The sequence below is a fragment of the Magnolia sinica genome, chromosome 4, assembly GCF_029962835.1.
Source record: "Magnolia sinica isolate HGM2019 chromosome 4, MsV1, whole genome shotgun sequence".
Classification (NCBI taxonomy): Eukaryota; Viridiplantae; Streptophyta; class Magnoliopsida; order Magnoliales; family Magnoliaceae; genus Magnolia; species Magnolia sinica.
In genome coordinates, this window is record NC_080576.1 from 16,909,691 (window position 1) to 16,933,407 (window position 23,717).

Genomic DNA, 23,717 nt, shown 5'->3' on the forward strand with positions numbered 1-23,717 from the left:
CTTAAGTTACTTATGCCTCAAGTAGGTTATCCTAGTTTTTACCTATTTAAGTATATAAGTATGTTTTGTAAACAACATACATAAACCCCTAATCCCAATCAAATAAAAAGAAAAAAGATAAAGAAAACTTCAAAATTGGATTCAGTCCCTATTTCGAATCCGTCGAGCCCAAATAAACCCCTAATCTCAGTCCATACATATAAATTACATGATTAAAAAAAAAACCCTCACTATAGAAGAAAACCCTAATTCAATGGATTAATGGCTGCTAAGATGTGGTCGGACTCGGAGCTTTGTCATGTTGCGGCTGATGCGCAGGTGGGTTGCAATAGAATGCATGATGCGGTTGGCAAACCCCGGGAGGAAGAGATTACTCATTCGGTCGAGAAGATGTGACACAAGCTCTATGAGAAAATGACAGGGATGGAGAGATCGAGATGGAGAGTTTGGGTTGAGAGAGGGAAGGGGCCGCACGCAATGAGATGAGCAGGATAGTCTGAGAGAGATGAGAGAGATGGAGATCTCTCTTCTTGCAAACCACGTTAAACACTAAGGGCCCGTTTGGCCGGTCGGATTGGAAGGGATTGGATGGTATTGGAAGGGATTGGAAGTCAAATCCTGGGATTGGCCTGGCGTGCCAAACAGAGTCGGTGATCTGATCCCAATCCCAGGTATCTCAAGACCATCCGCTGACATCACCATCATTACATTTAAATCCCATCAAATCCACCCTAATCCTTCAAATTTGCCTGGGACGTGTTTGGTTTGAGGGATTAGAAGGGATGAGAAAGTTTAAAACCGGGATTGGCCGGGCGCGCCAAACAGACTGGATATAGCAATCCAGGGATATATCAATCCCATGGATCTTCAGACAATCCACTGACAATGCCATTATTACCTAGAAATCCATGCCATCCACCCTATACCATTCAAACCCTTCCAATGCACCCGGCCAAACGGGCACTAAGGAGCTTGGATTTGGAATGCATTGGATTCCAAATCACAATTACACCAACCAGGGTGATTCCAAATCCTCATTTGTGTTTGATTCAAGTGCATTGGAATCCAAATCTTCGCTTTGAGAGGTACTTGGAGGGCATTGGAATTCTTTGATATATTCACCGGACGTAGATTTGATTAACTAAATTAGCTTTCATATCCCAAATTAATATATATACACGTGTGTGTAAATATTTGATAGAATGATTATAATAAGCTTATTAAAATATATACTCCTGTGTGGAAAAGGAGAAAATTCTGAGCCATACTTTGGTCAAAAAGGAGCAAATTCTGAGCCTTGGATAAGCCACAAATGCAAGGATCACATGCATGTGACACTGTCCTTTTTAACCATCTATTTAGATGTATTTTAACATTGCGGTCAATAATTGAATTGTTTTAAAGTATCATTAGAATTTTTGCTAATAATTAAATTGTTTCAGGATATCAAAAGAATTTTTCCTGTAGATTGTACATAAATCTTAGCATTTTGGTGAGATTTCAAAACACACAGGAATATTAAATTTGAAATACTTCTGATTTTATTGATCTCCAAATCCAAGGCTACCAAATGTAAAAGTCTATCTTATTTGGATTTGAAATACACTTAGGGCCCGTTTGGCCAGTCGGATTGGAAGGGACTGGATGGTATTGCAAGGGATTGGAAGTTAAATCCTGGGATTGGCTGGGCGTGCCAAACAGAGTCGGTGATCTGATCCCAATCCCATGGATCTTAAGACAATCTACTGACAACACTATCATTACCTTTAAATCCCATTCAATCCACCCTAATCCGTTCAAATTTGTCCGGGACGTGTTTGGCTCGAGGGATTGGAAAGGATGGGAAGGTTTAATCCCGAGATTGGCCGGGCGTGCCAAATAGACTGGATATAGCAATCCCACGGATCTCAAGACAAACCACTGACAACACCATCATTACTTAAAAATCCATGCCATCCACCCTAGTACCATTCAATCCCTTCCAATCCACCCGGCCAAACGGGCCCTTATTTACCACCAAATCCGAAGTGCTAAACGAGGAGTAACGGGGAAGAACTAGGGAGCTGCCGTGACACGCCCAGCTGAACGAGTAAAACGTGTCCACGTTCAGGTCGCACTGAAGTTGGTGGATACCCATGTCTACTTATGGGCACCCCATCCCTCTGAGCTCCGGGATTGCTGCATGTACTGTAGGCCTGCAAATTTGCATGGTTTTATGTACAATACATCTGAACGTGCCAACTTGACATTCGTGTGGGAGCCTGGCCACTCATCGGGTGAGTCTCAAGCTGAATATACCAAATCATTGGGTCTGGAGACTCGTTAAGTAAATCAAACGAATACATGATCCGTAGAAACACGGACGGCTTCAACTTCATGCACGTGTGAAGGGACCTATGATGCCCAAACACCATTTCTCCTATCTCGGAGGAAGAGTTCGTTTTGCACCCGGCGCAACATGGGAGTCAGAGTGTGTCGCCGCCATGGGGCCACAAGCTGTGCGGCTAGATGATCAAAACCGTCCATGTCGTGGACTCCACATCACATGGCCGCAAGAAAATAACGCTGGAAATGGATGATTGAGACCAGGGGTGGCAATGGGCCGAGCTGGGGCTAGGGTTGGGACAGGGTTAGGCCGCAGGTGGACCTTCTCTCCTAAGCCTTGGCCCCAATGGCCTTGGCTGGCCCTTCAAAGAAAATACTGACATTACCAGACGTTGGAAACTGTCCAAATGTAAGAATTTTTTAAAGGTCTCTCTCTCACACAGACGTACATATATATGGTCACACACACACACACACACACACACATATATATATATATATATCTACTTGGTGCAGTCCAATCCCCACCACAAAGAGGAAATCCGATTGCGTACTGAAGAAACTCTGTTGGGTTCACTGTGAATGGATGTGGTCTATCCATGTTGTCCATCCGTTTTTCAAGCTCATTTTAATGGTTGAGACCAAAATTGAATCGTTTTCAATGCTCAAGTGGACCATAGGACAGGAGACATTGGGAATAATAATTTCCACCATTGAAACCTTTCTAGGGTCTACAATGATGTTTATTTGTCATCCGGCCTGTTCATAAGATCAAAAGAAAACACAAATATCAGATTGATCCAAAACTTGTGGACCCCAAGAAAATTTTCAGCAGTTGACATTCAATTCACACTGTTTCGTGTGGTGTGGCCCACTTGAACTTTGGATATACTTCATTTTTGGGCTTAAGCCTTAAAATTATCTGTTAAAATGGATGTGAGGAGTGGATGGAATATCTAAATGATAGCGGGCCCCTTAGAGTATGCAATTCCTTCCTCCTGGAGACCTAGCGCGGATTGGCTACTGACAGGTTAAGAAGTGACGTCACCAAATTTTGGACCATAATATATGTTGTTTTTTTTTTTTAATCCACTCCGTCCACCCAGCTGGAGAGATCATTTTAGGTTAATATCTAAAAAATGAGTCACATCCAAAGCTCTAGTGGACCTCCACCACAGAAAAACAGTGGGGAGAGTGATGCCACTGTTAAAAACTTCTAAAGGCCACAAAAGTTTTCAATCAAGATTATATTTGTATTTTCCCTTCTCTTTAATGTCTTTGTTAACTTTTGAACAAGTTTGATTTCGAAAAACATCATGGTGGGCCTTAGAAAGGTTTCAACGGTGGGCATCAATCTTCCCATTGTTTTATGTGGTGGTGGTCCACTAAAGCTTTGGATCCGTCTCATTCTTAGCTTATGGCTTAAAATAATATCTCCAGATGGATCAACATTGTAGATACAACACATACATTGTAGTGGGGTCCACAAAACTTGGTGACCTAATTTTAGTAGCCAGTCTCCCTACTCAACATGTCAGTATATAATCTGCATACCTTTTGTCAGTATCTAATCCATATTTAACAGTGGCGTCACTCTCCCCATTGTTTTCTGTGGTGGGGTCCATTGGAGCTTCGGATGTGACTCATTCTTTGGATATTACCCTAAAATGATCTCTCCATATAGATGGACGGCATGGATACAAAACATATATCATGGTGGGGCCACAAAATTTGGTGTCAGTCACTTCTCAACCCGTCGCGCCCAAGTCTCCTGCGGGAAGGAATTGCGTACCGAGTAAACTCCGTAAGGCCAGCTGTGATTTATATATTCCATCCACTCCTTACATCCATTTTAACGGATAATTTTAAGGCTTAAACCCGAAAATGAAGTATATCCAAAGCTCAAGTGGGCTACACCACAGGAAATAGTATGAATTGAATGTCAACCATTGAAAATTTTCTTGGGGTCCACAAGTTTTGGATCAATTTGATATTTATGTTTTCCTTTCATCCATATCTGTGTGATCTTATGAATAGGCCAGATGACAAATAAACATCACTGCAGACCCTAAAAAGGTTTCAACGGTGGAAATTATTATTTCCAATGTTTCCTGTTCTATGGTCCACTTGAGCATTGGAAATGAATCAATTTTGGTCTCAACCATTAAAATGTGCTTGAAAAACGGATGGACGGTGTGCATAGACCACATCCATTCACAATGGACCCAATAGAGTTTACTCAGTACACAATCCGATTTCCTATTTGCAGTGGAAATTGGACCGCACAAAGTAGCACGTGGGGTGGTTGACAGGAGACCATCACTCATATATATATATATATATATAGAGAGAGAGAGAGAGAGAGAGAGAGAGAGAGAGAGAGAGAGAGAGGAAAATTTTCACCCTGATCTAAAATTCTGGTGGGCCATAGCAAAGAGAAATGCAAATCAAGGGAGGAAACTGTTTTCATTTTTCATGGCCTATCAGAGTTTTATATCAAAGTAAAACTTGGTCCCAGGAGGTTTCACGAGGTGCTGCTTCACATGAACGGTTCAGATTTTGGATCCACATCATGTATGATGGGTTCTCAAAAAAGTTCGTATGTAGTACGTACGAACTGGTTGGCAGGTGAGTGTTTCCGCGCGCGCGCGTGTGTCATGCTGAAAACAGGGCCGGTGAGGTTTCACGGGCTGCCTCATCACGTGGACGGTTCCAATTTTGCACCCATGATGTGTGTGTAAAAAAGTGCGCAGGTGTGTAAAGGTGCACACGGTGCTCACGTAGAAAGTGCGCAGGTGAGCATTATATATATATAATTAAATGTAACACTTTTATAAAAAAATATGAACGATTTAGACCATTGAATGCCTTTTTTTTTTTTTTTTTTGTAATTATTAAAACCACCTTTGGGCCATATCATTCGCCCAACCGAGAACCTGCCCTAGATTTCAAGCCGAGCCTAATTGGCCCCATAGGGTTGGCTCACCAATAGGGCCAGGCTAAGTGGCCCGACGGATTACCACTTCGAATTGAGATCACCGCTAAGAGAATCAGCACTAGATATAAGTCATGAAACGAAAATTTCAATGTCTCACTTTAAAACCTAATGGTTAGGATCATTACCTTCGCTTGACCATGGGACAATAACTAACTTGCGTTACTTTTGGAAATATGGACCGTTCAAATTATGGACCATTTCAACATGTGTGTCCCATTAGTGGCAACATATAAAATTACCTAGAAATTGCATAAGCGGAGTATAAGAAGTTCTCCCAATTAAACTGTCCAAATTATGGTCTCTACAACTTACGGTTATTCGATTGACTGGCCGTCTAATCGGTGGGTATTTATTGGACGGCTAAAAATGAGAAATGTCCAATGGTCATATCTCAAGGAATCAGATGTCAGGATTTCTAAACAAATCTGATTTCGGGACTGTGAGAGTGGGTTCCACAATTTAGGTAGCGGATTAGCTGAGAACCTCGTTGCACCCAAGGCGGTGCGTCCTTTACCGTAGGGCTCGTTTTGATGTATCTATTCTGTATCCCTGCCGTCCATCCTTTTTCTTAGACTATATTTAGTGCATGATCCCAAAAAAATTAAGGCGCGCCCTACGGAAACTAAAAACTATGGAAACATTAAGGCGTGCCCTAAGAAGTTTTTAACTGTTGGACATTCAATCAACACTGTTTCCTAGAATATTGTCCACCTGAGTTTGGATCTTCTTATTTTTTTCGGAAAATACTCTAAAATGATCAAGGAAAAAAAGGATGGACGGCATGGATATAGAGTAGATATATCAACGTGGCCCCACGGTAAGGCCGCACCGTCTCTTTACCTAATCCGCTCCCACAATTGTTGGATGCATGTGTATGAATCGCCAAGGTCTACCAGAGTATGAAACAATTCCCCATTCCAAATTCCAGTTCCCTCTCGCCAAACCTTCCTGCGGAAGCCTCGCAAGCGCGAGGGGAAAAGAGACATTTATAGAGACCATCTCTGTTTTCGCTCCTCTATTTCTCTCTTCTCTCTCTCTCTGGAATTCTTCTGCTGAGCAGAAAAGAGAAAGGAAGAGAGATGCCAATAGAGATGCCGAAAGGTATCCCATTCTCGGTAGACACGTGGACTCCTAATTCAAAGAGGAAGCGTTACCATTTCCTCACTCACGCCCACAAAGACCATTGCGTCGGAATCTCCCATCATTCTTCTTTCCCAATCTACTCCACCCATCTGACCAAAACCCTCCTTCTTCATCAATTCCCACACGTCTCTCTCTCTCTCTCTCTCTCTCTCTCTCTCTCTCTCTCTCAATCTTTTGTTTCCTTTTCTTTAAATATTTTCATATACTTAAATCTTTTAATGCGATTCAACAGATCGACGATTCTCTTTTTATCGAAATTGAAGTGGGCCAATCGGTGGTCATCGACGATCCTGATGGTGCTTTCTCCGTGTCAGCTTTCGACGCCAACCACTGCCCAGGTACACTTCACAAATCGATTTTTGGTGTTTTTGTTCCTTCAGCATCAATATTCGATTTTGGGTCTTTTTATTGTTTCCATCATCTGTCTCTCATGATTTGGTTGCGTTTGGATGCACAAGTGTATTGAATTGCGGATATTCAGTTTAATAAAGGGGAAATTATAAAAATGCTGAAAATATTTCCTATAAATCATAATGAAGAAGTAGCCGTCGAATCGTGGTATGTTCCTAAATAGTTGCAAGTAAGACTTCAGCGGGTCGATATGAATGGCAAGGACGGAATCACAATTTGATAATTTCCAATTCATTACACTAACAAGTGTACTGCTTTTCTTAAGTGCATCCAATAGCACTCTGGGGCTGTTTGGATGACAGCCGAAAAAATCCTTTTAATTTCTAACTGACAATTGAGATATGTGTGAGTACCTGTCAGGAATTCGCCCTACCCTACGGTTCAGACTTACATTTTACACCACTATAGTGGCCCATGTGAAGAAGGGATGGTTTTTTAGAGAGGGTATGGCCACGTGATGGCGGGTCTAGTGGATAGTTTAGATCCTGCACGGGTGTGACACATGGGCACATGCTTGGGCCGGCGCAAAATACTGCCTCCACAAATCGTTTTTGTGCAAAAAGATGGAGAACTATTTTCTCGATGGCTGAGCTGTGCAGTCAGAAATCATTCTGATTCAATCACACCCCATGCTACATGTGCCTACACCATGCTTGTGCACAAGAAGAAGCTCATATTGGGTCCCACTTAATCGCATGTGGCTACAACTTCTATTTTTAGTGGTTGTATGTGAATAGTTGTCATGTGCATAATTGTTTAGATTAAAAAGCACGATTAGTTGCTAAAGGTTTCACACAGAAAGAAGGCATTGATTATGAGGAGACTTTTTCACCTGTTGCAAAGTTCTCATCAATCCGCGTGATGTTGTCCATTGTTGCAAGTTTAAACTTAGAGTTATATCAGATGGATGTAGAGACCGCATTCTTAAATGGTGACTTGGATGAAGAGATATACATGCAACAGCCCATGCGTTATGTGGACAAAAAGCATCTAAAGAAAGTTTGCAAGTTGTTGAAATCTATCTATGGGTTGAAGCAATCTTCAAGACAGTGGTACATGAGGTTCCACTTAGCCGTCACTACTTTTGGATTCACAACGAGTGAAAAAGATTTTTGTGTATATATGAAACGGTCTGGAAGAATTTTTTTTTTTTTTTTTTTGGATATTATCTTTATATGTAGACGATATCCTGCTAGCTGGTAATGACATGCAATTGTTGATATTGACTAAAGATTGACTATTCTCGAACTTTGAGATGAAGGGTCTCGGTGAAGCCAACTTTATTCTTGAGGTAAAAATCATTAGGGATCGCCCTAAAAATTTTTTAGGCTTGTCTCAAGCTATCTATATACAAAAGATTTTAGAGCGGTTTAGGATGAAAAATTCAAAAGCTATTGAAACCCCTATGGACAAATCTACCAAGTTAGATAGAAAATCGTGTCCCCAAACTGAAGCCGAGAAATTGGCCATGTCCTCAGTACCTTGTGCAAGTGCAGTAGGGAGTTTAATGTATACTATGCTTTACACTAGACCAGATATTAGCTATGCAGTTGGCATAGTCAGCCATTATCAGAATAACCCGGGATAGTCTCATTGGCAAGCCGTCAAACGTATATTCCGCTATCTTAGAGGAACAAAAGACCTAATGTTGTGTTATGAAGGCACGAGCCTCGAGCTCAAAGGATATTCTGATGCTGCTTAGGGTAATGACGCCGACGAGGGAAAGTCTACTTAAGGATATGTATTCTTATTCGGAGGGGGGGTTAACTCATGGTTGAGTAAGAAACAGACATCCACAACTCTTTCATCTATGGAGGCGGAGTACATTGCATGTTGTGCTGCAGTTCAAGAGTGTGTATGAGTTCGCAGATTTTTATTAGGTCTGGGTGTTGTACCGATCGTTCGACAGCCTATATCGCTAAAGATAGACAATACTTCTACCATTGACTTGGCAAAGGACCCTAAACACCACCAGAAGTCCAAGCACATTGAGATCAAGTATCATCACGTTAGTGATCAAGTGAGAGATAAGAAGGTCATCCTCAGCTACATTTATACTAAGGAAATAATGGCTGATCCCATGACGAAACCTATAGCAAAAGATCTATTTCAGGTTCACGTTAGGCAGATGGGATTGAGGAAAGCTTGAGTGATAAGCTTGTATCTAGTACCTATGATCTTTCATTAATGAATAACACATTCCATTTATTCGGTATTGAATACTTATAGTAACTAGGTAAGTAGATCATCAACATTTACCATGAGTTTATGTAGGATTTCTATTTTTGTCGGCAGGCTGGTCATCCACTCTCACGGGTTGACCAACCTTGAAAGTACAAGAGAGGTACATTTGGGGCAATGTTCATATATTGAGGTATGAACTTCTCTTTATTGTGAATAATAAGGATGAGGATATGAGTGAGTTGTATCCGCATACAATCTTAAAAGATTGAAGATGAGACTGATCAAGTCGAATAACATAATCGCATCATTCCTTTTTATGCGATTAATGTTATGGCTTGAATTAATAGTCAGGTTGTGAGGTTATGAGATGAGTTGTACCTTATCTAGAATGACCTACGTATTGTAGACCCGACATATACCTAGTATTGTCTACTTTACGACATGAATTGTAGCCACGTGCTGGGACCTTTTACCTATAGATTGCTTTGATTCGATCTAATCATTGCAACATGCGAGTAGCCAGTCCCGTAGGTGATTCTTTGTGTCCTTAGCTACCCTCATCTTGTGTATAGGAGGATGAGTTTGAGTGTCGCTACTTTAGCGTATAAGACAAAATGTCCTTGATTGGCCAGATTCAGTTACGCTAAGAAAACAACTTGATTGATTCCAAATTACACATCTGCATGGGGAAGATCCCGTGACAGCTACACCAAGTTTCTAGAACTATAAATACGCACTTGAAGACTTATCCGCCGCTAGTATCGAGTTATTTTTATTACACTTTTGCAAACAATATTCTTTTTTAAATGTACATATATATAAGTATTGCTTTAAATTGATTTTAGTTGAAGTTTATGAAAAATAGATATTTCGGAATAACTCGATAAGTTGGATAAGTGCGTATGTTGGCTGAGTACTCTAGATTGGGAGTTAACTCCATCCGGTGTGGTCATGTGGATTAGGACAGACATTGCAAAGCTTGGGTTATCGAGTACTAGTTAGGTGGTCACTTAGTACATTAACACCCATGAGAAGATTACGGTGATCTGGCTGGTCCCACGCCTCTGATTCTTTTGATCGCGATGTTTGATTTTTTGATTGTTATTAGGCGAGTTGGAAAAATTTTTGTGGTTATCCCACAATGTGATTGAGTGGGAGATGTTAGAAATAGGCTAGTGGGGCCCACTGGTGAGCAATCACTAGTGGGTGGGTCCCATGAGTTTAGGCTTCTTTCGGCCTTTTCCTTTAGCAGATAGATTTCAAATTGAAATTTGAATTTGGATTTAGATGGGGAGATAGGGATAAGACCAGATAATTTTTGGTCTCTTCCAAACTCTCATTCTTTCCTATAAATAGGATAAGGCTCTCTCGTGAAAAGATATCAGAAATAACGAGAGTAAAAAGAGGAATAGTTGTACATAGAAATTTGTCCGTTTAGCTTGTCCTTGGGACGATCTAAGCCATAGATCCTAATCCGGGGCCATTTATACCATAAAATCAGAGGGGTGATTAGACCCATCTGCTCCAGTAGTGGTTAGGCGGACCGCTAGATCTGGACCGTTCATCTTCAGTTTTGTGAAGGTTCCATATCGTGTAGACCGTCAGATCTTGAGGGCTCAGTCTTCCACCAAAGTCGTTAAGTCACAAACTCTTCTCTCTATTCTAGATTTTATTCCGAAGATTTATACCAATGTTTCATGTATTGGTATCGCACTATGTATCATAGCCTTGGGATGTGGAAACATAACGTGAAATATCGCATGTATCGTGTAATTTATCACAACAAGATGGAAAGATTGGGGAATATGTTGTGTAATTTATCACGACATGAGGGAAACATTGGGGAAACCTTGGGAAAATGATGGAATTTTTCAATAAAACTTCAGGAGAGGTTAAAGGAGATATCATTGTATGCTTTAACGTCAAAACATGATAAAAAGTGACCCTCCACAATAGTTTTCTATTGTTTAGGGATGAAACTATACTTTGTTGGCCATAAGTGATTCAATTATATCCAAGATGAGTTCATATAATTCAATCTTACAAAGCACATGTAATGAAATACAAATAATATAACCAAAAGCTAAAAAGCGAACGAAAAATATACCTTTGACGTAGACCCACATGGAGTTATAAGATGGCTTGAAGTTGTTGTCTATTTCTCTATAGGGGTGGGCATAGTATTGTTACCTCACATGAGTGCAGTTTTGTGCCTAGCTTATGAGCTAATGATACCAAACCATGTGGTCTCTAACATATCTTAGGTACTCAATTCTCATCAAATTGCCTTAATATGCACATCAGTGGAAATTGAGTAGACACCGTGGCTAGGCACCTCCGCATCTACATCCATATTGGTGGAAATTAAGTAGACACCGTAACTGTCACCACCGGCTGTGGCTAGGCACCTCTGTATCTATATCCATATTGGTGGAAGTTAAGTAGACACCGTAACTGTCACCACCAACTGTGGCTAGGCACCTTTGTATCTATAGCCATTGTTGGGAATTATGCCTTGGAAAGCTGAATCACAACTTGACTCTATTACAAATGCATAATTTATATTTTTAAATTATGAATATTTCATCATCATGTGTTAATGAGCATTATTATCTGTTAATGGGCATTATTATGTGTTATACTTAATTGTATAGTATGGTTAGAAATCATGAAGTCCCTTATAGACATTGTATTGGGTCATGTGCATATGGCCAAGTCAATGGCATGGTAGAGAGAACTCAAGGAACCTTGTCTACGAAAAGGAATGTTCATGACTATTACATACTTCGTTTGGCATGGTGAACGGTTGTCATGTAACTTTATGACTAGTGTCCCATTTTAATCATTGGGCCATCTTGGCGTGGGCATCATGGGACATTTGTTTAGACATCATGAGACATTAGTTTAGTTATTTCCTTAGTTATTTTATTTATTTTGTGGGTTGTTTTATATTTAAGTTGATTTGTGGGGTATTTTGGATATTTTGAATAATAAGGATTTTTTTTTTTTTTTTGGGGGGGGGGGGGTTGTAAAAGCACCCTAATTAGTCTATAAAGGGTTGGGTGTGTGAACCTTGGAGCATTATTATGCATTGAATGAAATTTCCCTCTTTTGCTTTTGAGCAACAAGAAAACCTTATGTGAATGGAGATGTCGTGAAATCATGGAGTGATTCCACTTCTCTCTTATTTCTTCTTCTTCAAGGTATTATCTTCCTTTTCTTTCCCCTCTCTCTACTTCTTTCAATCTCTCTATTTCTCATTGTCTTTTATTTTCCTTTTGTCTTCCTCAAAACCACAACCAAATCAAACCCTAATCCATCCAAACATCAACCCAATCAAGACCTAACCCATCCAACCCCAACCCAAGCCCGTGTCCGTATGGTTGTACAGACACACATGTACGGTTGTCCATATAGATGACCCCCTTGTCCCGTGGCTCTTCTGCAACATCTCCTTCTATTCCTTGTCCTTTACTTCAATCCCATACCACAAAACCCTAGTTCTCAAAATCCCAAATCTATAAACCCTAGATCCCCAATTCGTAAACCTAAATCCTCAATTCCCAAAATCTAAAACCCTAAACCTAAACCTTGTTTAGCCAAAAGCCTAACACCAAGTGAATCCCTTTGAATTAGGAATAAGCCCTATGGTAGATGGAAGTTTTACCTTCCATAGATCCTAATCGATTCATATTTTGTTAGATCTACATTGTGGGATTGTTTTCGGCTTTGAATTGGAACATGCTTTGTTATTTGAATTCTTTAACTTTTTGATAGAGTCGTTTTATTTTGAGTTTTGATTGTTGTAATTAATCCTTTATTTAGTTTCAGCACATAATTTTAGGTTAGATCATCTGTCCTACATCACAACTTGAATTGCAGACTCACATCGGTAAATGAATGTTTGCAACGTGTCTGTTAACATATTAAATAGTGGATCATGTGAGGAATGCTTGTAGGTCCCATGAAGAGAGCATACATTCACAATTACCTCATTCAAACATCCTTAGACTTGAGAATCAATCATTATTGACTTTAGCATATGCTATGATTCTTGAGACACAAGATGATATACATTTGTAATTGGGTCACTTGAATAGAAGCGTGTATGTCACATTATTGCTCAACAAGGAATCCATGGCATATAGCATTATTTTATATACTAATTCACCTAAGAAGATCATTTGAAATTATATGCCTGTATAGCCATGTCCATATATGATCTTTTTAGGTCAAAAGGATTTTGATTAGAAAAAATATTTGCAGAAGAAAACATATTTTCATGGGTTTTAGTATATGTGTTTTTGCCTTGACTAGTACAAACCCGACGGTGAATCTTTAATATCATCAGGTGAGGTCAATGTTTGGGCTTGTGCCCAAATGATAGTAGGATGATGATGACATTGAAGGATGTGGGATGGTGAAAGTACCGAGAGTTTAATTCATGTGCATAAAGAGCTTCTCATAGGCAAGTGGTACATAATGGCTTACATGTACTTAAGTAAGAAGGCCCATGAGGCCCAAAGCCCATATGGAACTCTATAAAAGTGAGGAGACCTCAAGGATCCCCCTAACTAGGCTTGGAAATCTCCCATCTCTTTCCTTCTCTCTCTTAACCCCCCCAATGTTTGGATGTGAGGAAGGAGTTGCTATAGGGTTCATTTCCTAAAGGTGAGTATGGCTCTAAGAACTAATATTGAAACATTTTTTGAGGCTAGAGCTCTTGCATAAGGGTTGTGGCTTGGAAACTGGGAGATTTAATAGTATGATGTTCGTGAATGCGTCTCTCTCTCTCTCTCTCTCTCTCTCTCTCTCTCTCTCTCTGTTTGTTTTGATTGCATCTGACCCTTCATATGTGTGGACGTTCAATCAATGGGATTAAAAACCCATTAGCCATATTCTGGGTCGTATTCATGATTGTAATCCTGACCATGTTCGTAGCTGAATGTGTGTATCATAGCCATTGGATCCACTATGAACCATACTTGTAATGTAGCATGAAGTGGAGCTCCCTTGCCCATCACTGACGTCTATGGACTCAATGCTCCTTGCAATATTCACATCTTGTCTCCTAGGATGCGTGAACTACTGTGTTGGCTGATGAATTTGTGTTGGGGAATGAGTACAATGTTCTGGGTCCTAGGTGGTGTGGTCAAACTCCTCCCCAATGATTGGGCTAAGAGACGTCATACTCTCTCTATGAATATTGTTTGTTGTTGTCGTCCCTCTCGTCATTACTGTCATCGCCATGATTACCTTTGCTACCTTTTGTTTAGATGGAGATGTCATCTGATTGTCGTCACTCTGTGGATCACACCAGCCACCATGCAACCCCCACACAACCTTAATGCCTCATGGCCCTTGCTTCCAGATGCTGCTTTCTCATCAAGCTGTAAAAAAGTTGGCTGATAGACTGATCCCCCGCTACTACATCGATAACTTTGTCGACATTGATGCCATGGTTGTTGCCTCTTTAGTGTGGTACAAGAGTTTTGATCTGCCTAGTCCAATTCCACCAACTTAACTCAATCGTAAATTGGTATATCATCCTCCCTAGCAGCGAACACATTTCTACCGGATTTGGTCTGGTTTTCATCTGTTGTTTGCCTGTAGTTGCCTCAACCACAACTTTATAGTGTAGTGCCTGTTAGAGGAGGAGAGAATTTGAGAGAGAAAAGAAGCTCATAGGGCTCAGATGTCCGGTCCTATTTTATTTATGACAATAGGAGAAGGTTAGAATTACATACATGCCCTTATTAGGAGGAAAAAACTAAAGAAAGACAAGGGACAAATAAGGAAAGCATAAAATAAAGATTAAAAAAGTTAAAAAAAGGTTGAGCCTAAGGCCCATAGCATACAAGGCTCTGGTGTATGTACTTGTGGGCCCAATCATAAAATATGAGCTCTTGGATCTTTTCATATCTCAGCTTGTTCCTCTTATACAGGTGGATGAGGGAGAACGTGCTCCACTTTTGTTCACATAACAATGACAAACTTGTTTGGAATAGTGCATGGACCACTAGTAGCTGCAGAGTTGTGCAGTCACTCTCGTACACCGATCACCACTCACATGCCAATTAATCATGTGTATTCATGCCAATTGATCATGTATATTTGTTAGTTCATAAACCAGGTGCTTAGTAACTAATTCATAAATTAATTTTTAGGAATACAATGACATTATATTCACATGGCATTATTGTTGCCCTTTGTTCCACCACAGCCGACTTGAGAATAAGCCCCACGACATTTGTAATTTTTTGTCTTGTTTGTAATTTGTCTCGTTTTTAAATAGAATTTAATTGCCATTTAAAAAGAGAACAAGCCCTGTGCATTTCTAAGCTTAACAATCAATTTAGTAGTCACTTCATTGCCTTTAAATGACTATGATGGACATGGCCCAAGGATCCTAACCAGCAATTCAGTGGTCCCTAAGTGGACAGAATGAAATGGAAGTCTTTTTCTGGTTAGCAACCCTGATCAATCAACACTAAAATTTCCATGGCCATCGGTGGTGAGTGGGATACATTTTTGTGCTATTTTTGCAGGTTAATTGACCTCAAAAATCAAAATGATCCAATGATCATCTTGATCATTTATGGAGATAAATAAAAATGAAAGAGATGAAACATCTAAGACCAGAAAGATATCTTTCTCGAGATCGATTGTTTTAGTGAATTGTCTCCTCTAATTGACTTTCCTCCTTTTCTTAAAGCTGGGGAAAAAAAGGACTTTTTAGACAACGTTGAAATAAAGAGGGAGCAGAAGAGAGTTTGGAAAACTAAGATATTTTAAGGAAGCGTAGGGAGTTGAATGCAACTTTGATTTTGTGGGGAGGGGCATTTAATTTTATTTTTGACGGGGAAGTCAGGTATAGTTATAGAATTTGATGGGGAGTTACTGTAAAAATCCCTAAATTTTGTTGGGATCCTAATACCTGGCTTCTGAGAAATTTCACCTCCATTATTCTTTGCCTGTAATCTAGTTTATTACCATTAACTGTAACAGCTCACTTAGATCTATTGAGCTTGAAAAATGAGAAAGGACTGCATTCAGAAGTGAAGATAAGATCACTGAAAAATGCAGATGGAGTTTTGCTTTGATGAGTTTTTTTTTAAAAAAAAATAATTTCTCGTTCTTGATGTACAACACTGCATTTGGATATGCTATCGTATTTAAATGCAATCATTGGTCTAACAAAGTTGAAATAAGTGTTTTAAATAGCTACGCTACGTAGCGTATAGCTTGCACTACATAGTGTAGCTTAGTCTTAGTGCTATGTAGCTCATGAAAATAGGTTCAATTGTATATACCTTATGCTACATGATTAATTTGCAGACGCTACATGCTAAATAAACTACGCTATACACTATGTAGCTCACGGTATAAGCTATTTTCACTACAACATTAAAATCAATTAATGTCTTCTATGATTAGTTACATTTTTTTTTTTTTTTTTCAATAGAAATCAGTTGATCTTTCCAATGCTTTTTGTAAAATAATTTAAGTACAAGAATTAAATCTGTTTCATTGTTCTTTCTTTACCTTTGTTCTTAATCATTGCCCTTTCCTATTACTTTAGATTGCGTTTGGTTGCACTAAATATAATGAAATTTTATTAATTTCATTATTAATCAACCTAATTTGGTGCAGGATATCATGAAATTGGTGCAACCAAGCACAAGCTTGATTAAAAATCTAGAGTAGCATGTAGCTTATGCCTCATGCTTCAGAGGGGTGAATGCTACGCTACAAGCTATTCGCTGTTTAAAACACTGAGTGAAATAGCCAGATTGTGTTTTGTAATATTGAGGGGCCTAGTCTCCAAGAAATTACTTTTACGGGCAAGTTGGACCCAGAAGAAAATTAACTGCAATATGAGAGTTACTTCATTGTTGTCAATAACTGGAGACCAATAATATTTTTTGTTATTTTCTCCCAATTGAACTGAACATTTGCAGTTTGATTCACTAGCACATCCAAATGCAGCCTTACTGTATGCTACTGCTGTTATACTTCCACATTTATGAGAATTTTATTTCAATTGCTTTTTTATGTGCTATTATTAGATGCGAATGATTTTTGTAACCAGATGTAGTAGACTTGTTTACCTATCAAATTGATGTATTTTCTGGTGCATTTTCTTTGCACACTCAATTGGAAATGATCTGGCAAGAAGTTTGCTTATGGATGATGGTGTGTTCATCTTGTAAAATTTAGGAGCAGTCATGTTCTTGTTTGAAGGCAGCTTTGGCAATATTCTGCATACAGGAGATTGCAGGCTCACTGCCGACTGCCTGCAAAATTTACCTATGAAATACATATCCAAGAAAGGAAGAGAGACTAAGGGTTCCCTTGACTACCTATTCCTGGACTGCACGTTTGCCAGCTGCTCTCTACATTTCCCAAGCAATTATTCAGCAATCCGACAGGTAAACTGAAGCAAGTCCCACCATTTTCTAGCTCTAGTTGCCTTTGTTGTCATGTCTCAGATGGCCCAATGTGTGATATTACAGACTCCAGAAAGTAAATTGTTGTCAACTATGTCACTGGGTACTTCAAATCCTACTTGCTAACTGTCTGACATGACATACATGGGTATGGGATCTGTGGGATGTGAATTGCCGGTAAACTTGTAATCTGATGTGGCCTAATGGTAAGGCACCACGTGTGCGCCAGATGTGGGTCCTGCACTGAAAAGGGTAAAATCGTCATTTCGTGCAGGTGATTCTCTGCTTTTCATTGTGGCCCTGCGTCTAACGCGTGCATGTGGCACTTTTTCATAGGGCCGCATTGGGCTTAGGCAATCCCCGTATGGATCTGTGGGATAATGGCATCTCAATTATACCCATTATTCAAATCTGCTACACGTCAAAATATATAATTTCTAAAAGATATTTTAAAATAGAACTGTATTAAATATTATTATGTCCAATCTATAGCTGTGCTGAACCCATATATCCGACACCTGAATGTGTACCTGCACAATATAGTTTTCTTTCTTCAGCGGAGAGTCTTTTCTTACGAAACTCAGGCAACAAAGTCTTCTTGGATTCCCTTATGCAGGTGATCAATTGCATATGGAAGCACCCAAATGCCCCGGTTGTGTATCTGGCCTGTGATCTTCTTGGCCAGGAAGACATACTTGTGGAAATATCTAGAACATTCGGATCCAAGATATATGTTGATGAGACCAAAAATGCCGAATGCTTCCATGCTCTTACACTCACAGCTCCACACATTCTGTCCCCAGATGCATCTTCTCGTTTCCAGGTATGCCCTCTTTTATCAATATCCCCTACGATTTCTTTCCAGTCGCCAAATCCGTGATTAGACTCTCTTTCTTACACAGATATTTGAAGGATTTCCCAAACTTTATGAAAGAGCAGAAGCAAAATTTAAAGAGGCTTGGTCAAATCTTCAACCAGAGCCCCTCTTTATCCGCCCATCTGTGCAATGGTATGCATGTGAAGAGCCTTCAGATACAGAAAAGCAAAGTAAGATGAGATTTAAGGGAGCGGAGAGAGACAAGTTTGGTGTTTGGCATGTCTGTTACTCAATGCATTCATCCAAAGAAGAGTTGGAATGGGCTTTGCAACTTCTCCAACCCAAGCGGGTCATCTCTACAACTCCCCCTTGCAGGGCTATGGAGCTTGATTATGTCAGAAATCACTGTTTCAACAATGAAGTAACAGCTGATGATCCTATATGGAAATTACTGAACATTAATACCAAAGAGTCTTCTTTGTCGCGAGCTTCTGCAATTTCAGATGTTTCACTGAATGTTATCGCTACTTCTTCAAAGGTGGGGTCCACACCTTGTTCTGCAGAGTGCAACCAGTCACCCCCAGCAAAATCCACAAACAATGTCAGGTTATGCTTGAATTTGTCTCCTGTATCCAACAGAAGACCCATTACATTGTTTGGAAGAGCAAGACTCGGCCTTCAAGATTTTAACATGTTGCAAGAAGGGAAGAATAGTGGGTCCATTGACACTTATCTTTCACAGATTGCTACGAATAAGACAGTGGAAGAATTATCATCCGTTAAGGAGGATACTGTTACTGAATTGCAGTTTGAGAAATCAAGAGATATTACGTCGTTGGGGAGGGCGAATCCTGGTCCTCAAGATTTCAACCCATTGCATGAAGAGAATAGAACTGTATCTGATATTTCATGGGCCGTGTCCAATAAAACAGTGGAGGGATTATCATCCTCTCAAAAGGAGAGCAGTACTGAAGCATTGTATGAGGAATCAAAAGATGGTAGGGAGATGGGTGTCGTGAAGAGTACTTCTGGCATGGTGTCATCATGGAGTTTCAATTCAAGCTTAAGGAAGCTTTACAGGATGATGAATGTCCCAGTGCCTCGGCCTCTTCCCTCGTTGGTGGAACTTATGGGACCCAGTAAACGAGCCAAGATAAGCTCCATGAAAGAGAGGGAACTTCAGTTGTAGGACAGCCATTCCTACCTACATGGTTGGTAGCATTCACCTTCGCTTCTCTGGCCAGAACTGATCATGAAGAGTCACACTGCACCTCTATGAGCTTTTATTTCAAGGGATATACAGACCTTGGAGATTTTAGGGGCATGGTTCCTCCAAGGTGGAGCCCGTCAGATGAATGGTCTGCGGTACCACTGTGCGCCCCACTTGTTGGAACTGAGTGCCTGCCCTGATAGAATTGGAGATATTTTTTTAATGTCAGGATACTTTCCTGGGAGTAATGATCAATTCTTTCAAAAACATTGGGCAGACTATGTTCTTCTGCTCATTTGATGTATGAGCTGGGAATGGTGGATTTGTATACACTTAAGCTTGTGGGGGAGTGTCCATACAAACTGAATTATAGTGCATTGTATTCTAATTCTTTTATTTGTTATTCATCGCTCATTTAAAGCCTTGTAACCTGTCGTACGATATGGCAAGAAATAAGTCCATTTTCCATTCAAAATAAGATGTATGCTTCAGTCACTTTGAATAGGGCAATTCATCATGCCAGATTTTGTGAAAGACTGGTGACATTCTCACAGCATGCAACCTGACCAAGTATCCACAGTAGATCAGAAGCCAAATTTCTGTAGAGGTATAATACTGCAAGTGGCTCAAACCTTTGCATAGCACACGGGCTTTCATTTCTTGATAATTGGGGCACATTGGTCTGGTAACCTTCGCTGCATTTTCACTATCTTTAGGCCACAAATAGAAAGATTGAGAATGTCCAATCGGTTAGGAAATTTTAGGCATACATGGCACACAACAGTGTCAATGGTCTGGAATAAAGAAACATGAGTCTTCATCCCAATTGAAAACCAGGTATAACATCCTGAAACAGTGAAGCATGGACTGATCTCCTTTAGATGATTATAGCAGCCCCTCCGCATCAGGCACTGCCATTAACTTTGCATCCATAAAAAGCTGCACATGCGTCCTGGGTTTCAATATTACCAGAATGATAACTGAAATATTATCATTCTAACAATGTTGACAATGTTTTACTGCTTACGAGGGAGTTTGGGTCCACCAAATAGGTCGAGTACTTGAGCAGGCCCAGGCATCCAACGCATACCCTATTCATGGATTATTGCCATTACTTAATTTATAGGAAATAAAGGGAATCAGGTGATGAAAGGTGCACCAAAACTGGGAATTCCAAGTATCTCTGTGGGCATCTCCCAACCTTGGAAGCAACTTCTTTTTCAGGTGCATCTGTGCATTCATTAGAGAGTGGAGAAGTAAAAGATGTGGCTTCATGATTTACGTCATTTAAATTGAAGATTGACTTCAAAGAGGAATCAATCATAGATTTTCCAATGTCGCAGCAGCAGAATCAACAGAGACCTAATCCAGTCCTTTGGGTGTGCACTAAACATTGGAAGGCTGAAGCCACTGGACTAGCTGTCGAAAGATCTGTCCATCATAACATATGCCTAATCTAATATATGTTTTACCAGTGTTTTAAATAGCAAATAGTGTGTTGCGTAGCCTTCACCCCACTGAAGCATTCACCCCACTGAAGCATGAGGTGTAAGCTACATAGCGTGTAACGTAAGCCACATGCTACTTCTAGATTTTTAATCAAGGTTGCACTTGGTTGCACCAATTTCATAATATTCTACACCAAATTAGATTGATTAATAATTTCATGATATTTGGTGCAACTAAATGTAACCTAAAGTAATAGTAAGGTATAATGATCAGGTATAAAAGTGAAGAAAGAGCAACAAAACTGATTTAATACTGTTTCTTATATAATTTTACTAAAAGCATTGAAAAGAATAACTAATTTTAATTGAAATAGAAAGAATGTAACAAATCATTAAAAGCATTGATTGATTTTGATGTGATAGTGAAAAATAACTGGTAACGTGAGCTATATAGTCTATGTAGCATGCATCATATGCAAATTATTGATAATGTAGCGTAGGCTACAAGCAACTTAAGCTATTTTCGTGAGCTACATAGCATTCAGGCTAAGCCACGCTACCTAGCATACACGCTGCACGCTATGTACCGTGAATTAGAAAAGAAATAAACAACATTGGTAAATCATGGCTGCTAAAAGATTGTTCAAACTGAAAAATTCTCACACTGCTTATTTACATATTTTGAATTCTACCAGAAAAAGCTAATCTCTTGAGCAGACCTTAAATGAGTTTATCAATGACAATGAACCTGAAGTTATTAATCTTTTGCTAGCTTTATGTTCTGCTGCTGTTGTGGGGAGGCCAACACCACCAAGGTAATTATTACTCAGAAAAAAATAATAATAAAAAAAGAGGGGGAAAAAAACCACATTAGGAATATCTTACACGGTGACCTAGTAGCATCCGATTGAATGAATTCATCATGATCATGATCATCATCATCTAAGCCTCGTCCCAACCAACTGGGGTTGGTTACATGAATCCTGTCCTGACATTCCACTCTATCAAGGACCATGTCCTCAGTCAAACCATAGGTCATCAAGTCTTTTATCCCCACCCAGATTATTGGACCTTCACCTCTAAGAGCCTTCAACTTGAACCCACTCCTATTGCACTTCTTATGGGGTGGCCTAATAGCATCCATTAAATTATTCATGAAAAAAATCCATATTGCATTGACCAAAATCCTTAGAAAGCAGAAAACCTCAATCATAGAGTCAAGGAAGATGAAAGCTAACCAAACACTAGTTCATTGATATTTTTACACAAAAGTATAGAAAGGTATACATCTTGTGATCCAAGGGAATGACCCTTTCACAGAAACAACAATTGCTTGAGCTCCACTGCAAAATGCAAGCAATGTATTGGTAGGCAAAACCCATTTTCCAACTCAGCAGACATTCAGCAGTTTCCAAGTAGGAGATGCACAGATGGCCTGTCAATCTGGCAATCCATTCATGGTGCTGCTTCAGCCGGCCGCACCATGCCATATATGTTGTTGCAAATGAGAAGTTTTCTGGGAACACTCACAAAGCGCCAATTCCACCACCTGTCAAAGCATAAGAAGATGAACAACAAATGCAGCATGGAACATGAACACAACTTGCATGTATATGCAATACCTGTACGCGGTGTAATAGTACAGCATTTCTTAGGGCACTGATCCTAGGCTACCTGCTTTCCCTTAACAAGCCCCCCCAGCGAATGACAAAATTTTCATTAAGCGAAAAGCCGGCAAACAGGCAGGCCAGTACAGATGGAGAAAAGCCAAGAGCATCAGAGACACAACCCGGGATCTTTGGTAAAATAGTGTTTAACCAAGGATGCCAACTGGACACAGACATTAACCTCCACTACTATATTCCTTCCACTATGCATCCTCAGTCAGCCGATCCATTCTGGAGGGAAAGGCACCCAATCCACGATAGTAACTACTTTTGTTTCATGCTTTCCTTTTGCTCCCCACTAGTGTATCTATCCCTTTATGCAGCGTTACCAGCATCATCTGGCATACTTGATATGGATGGGCTAGTGCAAAATCATGCGATTGGATAATTTAACTGTCCAACCAGAGGACTGTTGATAGAGTGGTTAGGAGTGAATGGGTACAAGTTGAAGGCTTTGAAAGGGCATGGGGAAGGCCCAAAAGGAAGTAGGTGGAAGTAGTAAGAAAAGACTTTATGACCTATGGTCTTAACTTGTGGGTCCTGAATCTTGATAGAGTGTAATGGCAGAAAAGGATTCATATAGTTGACCCCAATAAGTTGGGATAAGGCTTAAATGATGATAATGATGAACAAGAGGACTTTTGAATGTCAATGCAGGTCAACCTTCTTAATCTTTCATACGTAGTTCTCGAAGTCCTCTGACTGGACAGTCAAGATCATCTAATCTGTATGATTTCTTGGGCACATTAGGTGGGGCATGCAAATATGGTCACGTGCCAGCATTCCAAGTGTATGGGCATTGGGAAAAGCAATGGAAAGGGCCTTTAGCAAGCCCATTTCCTTCTAACACAAACTATAATTGCTTTAAACTCATTTCTTTTTAATAATAAATATTAATATTCAAAGCTATGTAAAGTAGACACATGCGCATCCTTGAATGTTTGACTCCTAAACAAGTGTGTATGTCTGACATCGAAATTCATAAAAAGTATAGTTCCTAATTTGGTTATTATTACATACACAAACATACATATTATTCTCTTCTTCTTTTTTTTTTTTCTTTT

The 23,717-nt window shown here is 39.8% G+C and overlaps 2 protein-coding genes across 4 annotated transcripts in view; one reads left to right on the top strand and one right to left on the bottom strand.

Annotated features, from left to right (window-relative positions):
- The first annotated feature begins 6,255 nt into the window (after positions 1 to 6,255).
- Positions 6,256 to 20,032, top strand: LOC131242614 (uncharacterized). Of its 3 annotated transcripts, none has more exons than XM_058241370.1 (5): positions 6,256 to 6,591; positions 6,699 to 6,804; positions 17,333 to 17,493; positions 18,128 to 18,334; positions 18,414 to 20,032. In XM_058241370.1, exons 1-5 carry the CDS (start codon positions 6,403 to 6,405, stop codon positions 19,515 to 19,517), a joined length of 1,767 nt encoding a protein of 588 aa, XP_058097353.1. In that variant the 5' UTR covers positions 6,256 to 6,402; the 3' UTR covers positions 19,518 to 20,032. The 3 variants fall into 3 exon arrangements, with proteins under 3 accessions (XP_058097353.1, XP_058097351.1, XP_058097354.1); XM_058241368.1 differs by having other exon boundaries at positions 6,257 to 6,591; positions 17,282 to 17,493; positions 18,414 to 20,031; XM_058241371.1 differs by lacking the exons at positions 6,256 to 6,591; positions 6,699 to 6,804 and adding an exon at positions 12,095 to 12,264 and having other exon boundaries at positions 17,282 to 17,493; positions 18,414 to 20,030.
- Positions 20,033 to 22,143: 2,111 nt separating this feature from the next.
- Positions 22,144 to 23,717, bottom strand: part of LOC131242615 (uncharacterized) — a 29,126-nt gene continuing 27,552 nt past the window's right edge. The window contains exon 6 of the mRNA XM_058241372.1: positions 22,144 to 22,535. The gene's annotated coding sequence lies outside the window, so the exon portion shown is untranslated. The remainder of the gene's footprint in view (positions 22,536 to 23,717) is intronic.

Coding starts and splice junctions, on each gene's coding strand:
- LOC131242614 (XM_058241368.1), top strand. CDS start 6,403: ATGCCAATAGAGATGCCGAAAGGTATCCCATTCTCGGTAGACACGTGG. Junction 6,805..17,281: donor CGACGCCAACCACTGCCCAG/GTACACTTCACA, acceptor TGTAAAATTTAG/GAGCAGTCATGTTCTTGTTT. Junction 17,494..18,127: donor ATTATTCAGCAATCCGACAG/GTAAACTGAAGC, acceptor TCCCTTATGCAG/GTGATCAATTGCATATGGAA.